The following is an 11,126-nucleotide window of genomic DNA, read 5'->3' as shown; positions in this document are numbered from 1 at the left end:
GCGGAATTCCTTGAAAAGTTGTTGGTATTCTCCCGGCATAGTAGTAGATTTAGAGCAGCGAGTAAGATCAAGTCTCAAAGCTGGCCGGGGAATTAACCACGGCGGCACGTTGCTGTACCCAGTGGGGTACGTGGCGGGCAAGGTAAAATTGCGTTCTGCGATTAGGTTTCTGAAGCGAACACTTAGAGGTTTAGTGGATCTTGTCTTTCGGTTAAAAAGGTCTAAAAGCAGTGGGTGAGAAATAATGTTAAAACAGGGGTGGTTCGGCGCGGATAAAATTTTTGTGGCATAATTGCACATCAACGTCTCTCTGCGATTGACTAGGGGAGGCTCTCCTGTATCGGCGTAAATGCTCAAGACAGGGGAGGTCCTGAAGGCACCGGTTGCTAAACGCAGTCCCGTATTATGAACCGTCGAGAGCGGTTTCATGTAGGTCTCACGGGCGGATGAGTACACAATCGATCCGTAGTCCAGCCTTGAACGTACTAATGCTCGATACAGCATAAGCATTGAGGTACGATCCGCGCCCCATGTCGAATGTGACAGAAACCGTAAAATGTTCAGAACTTTTAAGCATTTGTCTCTTAGAGCTCGGAAATGTTCGCGCCAATTCAGGCGCCGGTCCAATGTCATACCCAGAAATCGGGCGTTCTCAACGTAAGGAAGCTCATTACCATTGAGATATAGGGACGGTGGGGCTTGTACACCCCGTCCTCGGTAAAAGTGAATGCATTTCGTTTTCTCAGTAGAGAAACGGAATCCATTCCTCTGAGACCAAACGGAGAGCTTATTCAGAGTCAGCTGGATCAGCCTAGAGGCATTCGTTAATTTTGATGACCTGCAGAAAATAGCGAGGTCATCAACAAACAAGGATCCCATAACTGGGGAGCGGATACACTCGGTCACATCGTTTATCGCAATGGCAAATAGGGTCACGCTCAGTACGGACCCCTGGGGTACTCCATTTTCTTGTGGATATAAGGTAGATAGATATTCACCTATTCTAACTTTAAAAACTCGGGCATACAGAAAGTTTTTAATGAAAATAGGTAGATTTCCTTTAAACCCCCATTTATCAAGTGTCTTCAGAATTTTGTACCGCCAAACACGGTCATACGCTTTCTCTAAGTCGAAGAACACGCCAATTATGTTTTGCCGCAAGAGAAATGCTTCCTGAATGAAACTGTCAGTCCTGACGAGATGGTCGGAGGTTGACCTACCCCGTCGAAAGCCGCACTGGATATCCGAAAGAAGGTTCCGCCGCTCCAACCACCAAACGAGACGACGGTTGACCATTCTTTCCATCACCTTGCATACGCAGCTGGTGAGAGATATCGGTCTATAGTTGTTTGGGTCCGATCCATCTTTTCCTTGTTTAAGGATGGGTACGACTATGGACTCCCTCCAAGGGTCTGGAAAACTACCCTCTGACCAAATTTGGTTAAGGGATCGCAGCATATGGGGGAGTGCTTCTTTGGGAAGATTTCTTAGAAAAGCGTTATGCACCTTATCTATTCCTGGTGAGCCGTCACGGGATTCGAGGATGGCGGAGGTCAACTCCCACAGAGAAAAGGGGTCGTTGTAAACCTCGCCAGAGTCTCTCGGGTTAAAGGTAAGAGGTATAGTCTCATTCTGCTCTTTCAGTGTTCTAAATGGTTCGTCGTAGCTGCCGTTACGACTTGTCTCCGTAAGTCGACGTCCAAAGCACTCGCTTATTTCGGGAGGTGTCGTCAGAACTCGGTCAGTCTCCTTCAGGGATGAAATTGCAGGGTTGTGGTTAGAGCCAGAGATGCTTTTAATCTTCCTCCAGATGTTGGATATGGGAGTCCTGTGGTTTATAGAACACACAAACTCCTCCCATGAAGCTTTCTTGGCCTCCTTAACCACTTGCCGAGCTTTCGCTCTGAGGCGCCGGAAGGCGGTGAGATTTGTCGCCGAAGGATATTTGCTAAATATTCGGAGTGCCCTCTTTCGCACCTGTATAGCTTTTGCGCACTCCTCGTTCCACCAAGGAACTGTGGGCCTGTGAGATTTGCATTTAGAACGGGGTACGGTGGAATTTGCGGCTTCTAGAATGTTATCTGTGAGTACTTTTATGTTCCCCACACCATTCATATTGTCGTCGTGGTTAAAATAAAAATTTCTTTTAAAAAGAGACCAATTGGCCTTGCGGACAACCCAATTGCTTGGTTGAGTCGGACGGTGGATAAAACCGCCACCTTTAGTAATTAAAATAGGGTAGTGGTCGCTACCGCATAAATCTTTATGTGCGGACCACTCAAGCCTACGCATTAGGCCACCTGTCGAAATACTTAAGTCGATACACGAGAAGGTACCGTTGAAGCTGTTGAATCGAGTTTTTCACCGGTGTTTAGTAAAAACAAGTTAAGGTCATTGATAAAATTTGTGACTATGTGTCCCCTTTGATTGCACTGAGTTCTTGTGCTACCCCATAGGGTGTCGTGTGCGTTGAAGTCACCCATTAAAACATAGGGCCGAGGTAATTGACGAACGAGGGATTCTAAATTAACTCGACTCACAGGTGCACCTTCCGGCAGATATACGTTGCAGAGAGTAATTGCCTCGGGTGCGTGTACTGTCACTGCAATTGCCTGCAGCGGAGTGTCCAATTGCACTCGTGAGGTGTATAGGGCCTCCCGAATAGCAATTGCCACTCCACCCTGGGCTCGCTGACCACTGGTGTCGTCAAGTCTAAAAAATTTAAAACCTTTTAAAACGGTCTTGTCTGTCAGCTTAAAATGCGTCTCTTGCAGGCATATGCAGACGGGGTTATAGTCTCTAATTAAAACAACCAGCTCCTCCTTGTGCCTATAAAAACCATTCATATTCCATTGTAGAATAAAATACATGGTTTAAATTGTTAAAATAAATAAATAGGTTAAACACTGGAAATGTACATATGTACACAGTGAGCGGAGGATCAACGTTTTAACCGCTGTTTCCTCTGCTTTATCCTGGCCTGGAACACTTCTGTGTCCGAGACACAGAGGTCTTCTTCCATGGCATCATATTGTGCATCTTTAGAGGATGTGGGTGGGGGTGTTTTATCCCGCTTATTCCCAGCATCCTCAGAAGTAGATTTTGGGTTTTTCTTAGGGGAAACCGCCTTAGAATGACTTTTCCTGTCTGTGACTTTATTAATTTGCTTTTCTGTTTTTTTTGGTTCTCGTATGGGCATCTTCGTGCTATCAATGCGAAAATCATTATAAGTCTGAGTAGAGATGGTACATGTAGTTTTTTTAGTGGTGGTTGCGACTATTTGCGAATACGATTTTGAAAATGTTGGGGCCATCTGTGACCGGTATTTCATTCGTGCCTCGGAATAGGGGATTCTTTCCAGGGTCTTTATTTCCATTATCCTCCTTTCATCTTTCATGACGGGACAATCTCGGGAGTACGATGGATGCGTGCCCTCGCAGTTGACGCAGAAAGGCTCCGATGAACATTTCTCACCGTCATGCTTGTCCTTGCCACAGCGCGGGCAGGTGTTCTTGCCCTCACATCGCGGTGCGATGTGGCCGAATTTTTGGCATTGGAAGCAACGCATCGGGTTGGGAAAGAAAGGTCTCACAGGTACCGATTCATAGCCTAGGTAGACTTTGCTCGGGATTTTATCCAAACCGAACGTGAGGATTACCGAGGTAGTATTAATCACTTCACCGTTACGCTTCGTTGTAAGTCGTCGACAATCAATGACACCCTGGGAAGCCATCTCCTTCTTAATTTCGTCTGGTTCGACATATAGTAGGTCGTAGTGGCTGATCACACCCCTAGATGTATTTAGAGTACGGTGGATCTCGACATTGATTGGTATATCGTGCAACTTTTCTACTTTTAACAATTTTTCGGCTTGTACGTTATTGGCTGTTTCGATTAATAGGGAACCATCTCTAAGTTTCTTTACTGAGTTTGGCTCTCCTGGAATGATGGCTTGAAGTGCTTTTTTAATGAAGAAGGGAGAAACCTTTTTCAAATTTTCGCCGTCCTTGGAGCATTTCAATGACAGAAACCGTTTTGCTCTTTCGAATAACTGTTCTCCTCCGCCCGTGTCCGGGCGGGATCTCTTTGGTGGAGGAAGAATTTCAGACTCCATACTACGTTATATTTCATCCCCTGGGCTCCCCACCCACCACGGAGCCACACATTCGGGACGCCACACCGAGATTCGGTGTGGTCGCCAGGGCTACCCAAGGGACATAGGAACCTTCGAAAGGGGGTCTCTTTCGGGTTAGAACCTCCAGCGCGGGGGCCCTCCGAACCCACACGCCTTCAGCCGCCCTACGGAGACCCCCATATCTCCAGCACTAACCCGTCCTGGCGTACGCTCGGAAGGAGCCGCCAAGCTCCCCAGCCGCCAGGAGCCGATTGACCGAGCTGGGCTCTTCTCGGCCGCCCGTTTTGCGGGGAATCCAGGGCCGAAGTGGGGTGTTGAACTCCGGCCCATACCGGGTATCCGACGCCCAGCTGGGTGCCGGAGAGCTCACCCACCAGGATCCCTTTCTCCCCCACGTACGGGTCTCCACGCACGGCAAACACGTGGGTGATTCTGGACGCCAGATCTTACGGCTACTCAGAGCAGCAGAGTCACATGCTGTCTGGACACTATCCGAGCGAGCGACGGGGTTTTTTTACGAGCTTGTCTCCTCGGTGGGCTCGGGTCCGTGGGGGAGCGACTCCCCAAAGGAAGAGATAACTCTCCTCCCCCCGTGCGGGGTTTATAACTGATTTAATGGTTAAAAATATTTGTCAATACACTAATCAACGGGCAAATCAAATCAAGGATAGGAAAAGCTTACGCAAATGGAAGAACCTCGATTCCATTGAGTTTTTAGCTTTTCTTGGCCTGTGTATCACATCCGGTGTTCAGAAAGGGCGAGGAAAACCTTTGAACGAATTTTGGTCAGATGAATTTGGATTTCCAATTTTTAAAGCAACTATGTCAAGAAGTCGCTTTGAAAATATTCTAAGCTGTTTAAGATTTGATAATAAAGAAACTCGGGAAGCACGCAAAAGGGAAACAAAAAACAAGGCAGAAGCTGTGTCAGAAATGATGAACTTATTTTCTAGTGCATGTAAAAGTTCATTCATTCCGGGTCCGAATATCACTGTTGATGAACATTTATGTACTTTTAGAGGAAGGTGTGCTTTTAAAGTATATATTCCCTCGAAACCAGGAAAATACGGCATTAAAATTTGGATGGCTGTGGATTGCGAAAATATGTACATTGTAAATTTGCAAATCTACGCAGGTAAACATGGAGATATGCGTGAAATACAGCAAGGGAAGCGGGTAGTAATGGATCTGGTGAGTCACTTGAGTGGGTCTGGTCGAAACATCACCACAGATAATTTTTTTACAAGTTTTGATCTTGGCCAAGATTTATTAAAATTATCCCTAACACTCGTGGGTACAATGCGAAAAAATCGCAGGGAATTGCCACCAATAATGCTCCCATCAAAAAACAGGGAGATTAATTCCTCAAATTTTGCATTTTCCCATAACACACTTTTGACTTCTTATGTCCCCAGCAAAGGAAAATCAGTGGTATTATTGTCTACTCAACATAAGGCATTTGAAATATGTTCCTCTGAAAAGAAAAAACCAGAAGTAATTCTCTATTACAACTCAACAAAATTTGGTGTGGATACTGTGGATCAAATGGCTCGACAGTATTCTGTAAAAAGAGGGACTAGACGATGGCCATTGACTATCTTCTTTGATATCGTGGACCTTGCAGGTATAAATGCATATCAAATGTATTTGAGAAAATACCCCTCTTTCCGCGGAAAAAATTCTAGGCGGCGGTTCCTTTTAGAATTAGCAAAAGAATTGATAACGCCTGAAATTCATCGTCGAATAGGAAAAACCGGTTGCCAAACAAAAAGAATTCAGACTGCCATAAAAAATGCTGGGATTGGCAACATTCTGCCAGAAAATGAAATCGAAATTATGTCCAAAAATAAGCGTGGTAGATGTTGCATATGCCCACGTAAGAGTGACAAAAAAACCAATACTCATTGTAATATTTGCAATAGATATGTGTGTAGTAATCATGTTCAAAAGAGAAGCATCTGTATGCAATGTGACAGTAATGGTAGTGGAGATGAAGATTCAGATTAAAATTTGCCACAAATATTTTGAGTCATCAGAATTTGTTAAAATATTTTATTTTTATTACAATTTCTTTGTAAATTGTAATAACAAAGTTTTAAAATTACAGTGCAAATGTTAACTTTTAAAAATAATCATTCAGATAATCAAACTATGTACTTAAATATGTAGTTCTATTGTGTCCTCATTCAATTCTAAAAATTGTAATATTTTAAATTTTTTGTAAATTATCCAATGTATATATTGGAGTGGGATTTTTCTGCTAATTGACCTGTTATGTGTTCAAATAAAATACTCATTAATATAAGTCATTGGAGTATTATTTTTCATTAAAAAAAATAATATCCACGATGGGGTCAAAAAAGACCCCAAGTAGGTAGGACGTAATTTTTTTAGTAACAGGTGGCGAGGGTTAAGAAGCTTGTTAGAAAACCTGGCAAGCCATTACCACAGATTGTGAGAAGGTTAGCTGAAATCAGCCACGTGGCTAGTTTACCAAATGTTATCAGAGAGAGAGGCCTGGCTGTGAAATAAAACTGCTTGCAAGCAAAGTTATTTTCCCTCCTGGGTTCTCTCATCCATGCTATTCCAGCATTACGTGGTTGAGTCAAAAGATATCCTGTAGAAGACCAGACAATTGTGTCATCATGAACTCTGGTGAAATCGTTATTGTGACTTTCAATGCAAAGCTAATGCTTCTTGGGCCTTCTTTTGAGGATATTCAAATTTTTTACAGCGGTGAAAAGCATCAAAATTCACCGCAATCTTCCAAGCTACAAACTTGGAAACTATAGATAGCATGTGGTTGGTGGAAGAGAAGCGGTGCAAAGCTGTAATGCTTCCTTTAGAAAATGAAAATTATTACATCGCTGAATACCTTCATTCATTATTTCTTCGCAGAGGTAAGGTTTTAATTATGATGGGGTACTAATTTGTTTTCTTGGTTCATGTCGGAAACATTGGTGCGTGATGAATTTCTTCAGAGGACCATTTCTTTGTCACCTTAGGCAATAATATCTCTAATAATTTCAGGACTTGGTTTGTTGGCGAGTTCCTGGATTTGGATAAGGGCATCATTTTCAACATTGCGCCTAGTAACTGGCTGGAGCGTGAGGGTGACCAGGAGTTTGTGTTGTCGCCCAGAGGCAACGGCATAGAAAAACTGATAAAAGAACGGGAAACTCCTGATGATTCTTGGGAATCGCATATTTTAATAAGGACTTAAGACATCGAGACCTGTGATATGGCCAAAGAGTTTGAATCTGTTATAACTAAGATGGGCGATCTTGACAAGGGTTTTCAAGCGAAAAGTGTGTCTATAGAGAGGCAAAAAATAGTTGTTTACCAAACAACAATGAAACAGCTGGGTGAATGGACCTCGTCAGAGGAGAAACAACCAGGTCAACGTACTTTGGTGCCAGTTCCTAGAAGTAAGTTCAATGAAATAACAATCATTATTATTGTTATGCTTCCTTTTGAAGGGATAATAACACATACATTTCTGACCTATCTTATCAGGAGCTGAAAATCCTCAGGAGGTGGAGCAAGGTAGCTGTGGGAAAAAAGAGACATCCCGTCATGTTCTGGATTATTTCACCAGAAGAAGAAGGTTCATGTTCCATCAGAAAACTCTGATCGGAAGACTCAAGCTGATGTGCTTGTTACAAAGGGTTAGTTCCACTGTACATTTTGCTATTCCTTTTGGTTCGCCTTCAAATTAGTTAGTTTGTTGTGACTTAATTATAACCATTGTTTGTATTCAGAAACCTGCAGCCTGGTGGAAGTCGAGGGGATTTCCACAAGAGAGGCTGCCTGTCAAACGGACATATCGCGAGACTTCCAGGAATTCCTGGTAAAATATGAAAGAGACAGGGAGAGCCAGATGAAGATATTAGCAGAGTTGAAGGAGAACCAACTGGTCCTCATGGAGGAGCTTAAGAGAAGCAGGGAGACAACGAAGAAAACTGCGGCACCAATTTATAATTGCCCAGTGCAATTGCCCATTAAGGAAATGGCAGATTTGGTTGTAATGGAAGAGCTCGTGAAGAGTGATGCCAGCTTCCGCTTGCATGTGGTTGGTCTGAATGCATTGTTATATTCATTTGTATCTCCAAAATGGGTCTGTGGCTAATGCTGATTTTTTTTCTCATTTCAGTTTTCGTTACTGAGTGGAGCCTTAACTAGGAATTTGGGGTCATTCCTCAGAAGAAGTTTGGAGAAATTTATAACCAATTCTTTGGCAATGGAATTTAATTGGCTAGGCATAAAGAATACCCAGACAGCACCGAAATGTCATTTACACGTGTATTTCTGGTAGAAATATGGTGTAAAATAATACTCGGGTATTATGAGAATAAAACCCGTGTATCGATACATTCAACTTATAACCGCCCATTTCATTTAAGAGACAAGAATAATTTAAAATTCATGAAATTAACAGTTAAATATGCAAATTATTACTTGCACGAAATGAAATTACTTCCACAACTACAATGAACACCGCTGTTTACATGGCAAAGCAAATATATGACATATATTAACAGCATGTGGCTCCGTCGTCTACTGCGGTCTGCTGTTTTCGCCTAATGTCTGCGGTTTTACATTGGTATCAATTGATAATGCAATTATTGTAATAGTGACGTGTTGCTGTCTGGCTGTATTCATTATTAATTCCTACGGACATATCTATGTTAAAGAGTCAACGATTACCTAACAAGTTACTAGACCGAGGATGTCAACAAAAATTTAATTTTAATGAATGTAATTAGTGAGGCAAGAAAAGATTTCGGGTAAATACCACTTTTTTTGTGAAAGTTAAGAGGCACCCAACCTAGCGAAGACTTGAAGAAGTGCCCTTTTAATTATTAAAGTTCCTCCCATGTAAAACTCCTGATGCAGTTGTGTGGTACATGAGTGAATGAAATGAAAGGGGAGGTTTGTTGAAATATTGAAATAATTGCAATGCAACAAAATTTTAGGTAATATTTTTACCACATGGAATAACTTCATCTTATGACTTATTTCTTTGAGGAAAACCAAATACCCTAAACTAATTATAGGAACCTATATCTCAATAAAATCCACCCCTACATTTTCATGTTAGGGATGCTAGGTGTGCCTTGTTTATGGGAAGCTGTCCTTAATAGTTATTAATGGGTGATTTGGAGTGCTTTTTCTTCCTTGAGAAGGAAAATTTATTTCTGGAACACCTAATTTCTATAAATACAACTATGAGCAAGAGAAGACTGTCTAACTAGCGATTTATAACTATTTTGAAACGATTAGTTTGCAAGCGGACTTGTTAAAATTGCCTCCCATGAAGATTTAGTTTGCATCATTCAATTTTCAGGTGCCCTTTGCAATCACTTTCCACTATGCCTAAACGAAGGAAGACGTACACATCCTGCTGCCAGCGTCATAGGCGTAGAATGATTTCGGGCTTGGCCCAAGAGTTGCTGACTGATGGGGATGTGCTTGAAGATGGGCAGGCAGAGGAGCAGCCACAGCCGGTGCAGGATGACATACATTATCCACTGACGATGGAGAAAACACAAATCTCCATGAAAATCTGGAAGCAGCTCATTATGGGTTGGAGGATGAAGTTACTGATGAGCTCTCCAGTTCAGCATGTGAGAGTGATTCCAGTGAGGAGGAAGAGGGCACAAATCATGGGGATGACATTATTATCCACGAGATAATGAAATGGGCAGCATCTGGTATACCGCATACCAAAATTACTCAGCTCTTGAAAATTTTAGGAAAGCATAAGTGCTTCAAAGGGTGGCCATCTGATGCCAGGACTCTCCTAAATACCCCAAGGAAAACTCAAACCCATCAAGTAGCTGGTGGAGAATACCATCATTGGGGTGTGGAAAATAAGGTGGTGCAACATATGGAGGCTTATAAAGAGTTGAGGAAGGTGGACACTCTGAAGTTGCTCTGCTCTTTTGATGGTCTTCCCTTGACAAAGAGTACCAACAGTCAGGTATGGCCAATTCTTTTGGCTTTTGAAGATTTTCCTTCAATTAGGCCATTTGCTATTGGCATGTATCATGGGTACATGAAACCATCCTCAGCGGAAGAATGCCTGCGCCTTTTCGTCGAAGAGATGACCCTCTTGAAAGAATCTGGTGTCACATATGGTGGCAAGAATTTTCTGATACAAGTATCAGCCTACATTCTCGACACCCCTGCATATTCTTTGGCAACTGGCACGGTGAGCCACACAGGCTACTATAGCTGCAGGAAGTGTGTGACCAGGGGAGAGTATGAAGACACTAATATTGCCTTCAATGACTTCAATGCAATCTTAGGACTGACTCAAGTTTTCGTGACCAAACACAAGAGGAGCACCGCAAGACGCGATCTCCATTGGTTGATATTCCGGGCACAGTGATGGTGGAAAATTTCTCCTATGATTATATGCATCTGGTATGTCTTGGAGTAATGAGGAAAATTCTCCTTTATTTCTCCACTGGGCCTTATCTTGTGAGGTTATCCAGCAGTTCTATTCAGAGGCTTTCAGGGAGGTTGGAATCCATTGCCAGCCACATTCCATCAGACTTCCCTAGAAAGCCTAGGACGCTGAAAGAAATAAAAAGGTGGAAAGCCACGGAATTGAGACAGTTCCTCTTATATACTGGGCCATATGTCATGAATAGAATTGTTTCTCCAGACGTTTTTTTACATTTTCTATGTCTTTGCTATTGCATGAGGTGCTTCATTCCAAACAATTATTGCCAGCAGAGGAGGAAGGCACAGAGCCTTCTCAAATATTTTGTGGAAAATTTCTCCTCACTTTATGGTCGTCACAGTGTTTCTCATAATGTTCATGCACTGGCTCATGTCCACCTAGATGTGTTGAAGTATGGTAACCTGGAAAAGGTCAGTGCCTTCAGATTTGAGAATAAGCTGCAAGATTTTAAGAAAATGGTGCGCAAATTTGAAAAGCCACTGCAGCAAATTGTGAGGCGTGAGTCTGAATTTTGTGCTG

General features: G+C 42.7%; 1 protein-coding gene across 1 annotated transcript; it reads left to right on the top strand.

The window, feature by feature from the left end:
- The first annotated feature begins 9,830 nt into the window (after positions 1–9,830).
- Positions 9,831–10,529, top strand: LOC124174239. Its single transcript, XM_046553331.1, has one exon. It carries the CDS (start codon positions 9,831–9,833, stop codon positions 10,527–10,529), a length of 699 nt encoding a protein of 232 aa, XP_046409287.1.
- Positions 10,530–11,126: the final 597 nt, after the last annotated feature.

Source organism: Ischnura elegans, chromosome 2 (genome assembly GCF_921293095.1).
Source record: "Ischnura elegans chromosome 2, ioIscEleg1.1, whole genome shotgun sequence".
In the NCBI taxonomy this organism is placed as follows: Eukaryota; Metazoa; Arthropoda; class Insecta; order Odonata; family Coenagrionidae; genus Ischnura; species Ischnura elegans.
The sequence above is the reverse complement of the archived record's forward strand: the minus strand, read 5'-3'. Positions and strand labels throughout refer to the sequence as shown.

What these genes read in the sequence shown, in the direction of transcription:
- LOC124174239 (XM_046553331.1), top strand. Translation starts at nt 9,831, where the DNA reads ATGAAATGGGCAGCATCTGGTATACCGCATACCAAAATTACTCAGCTC.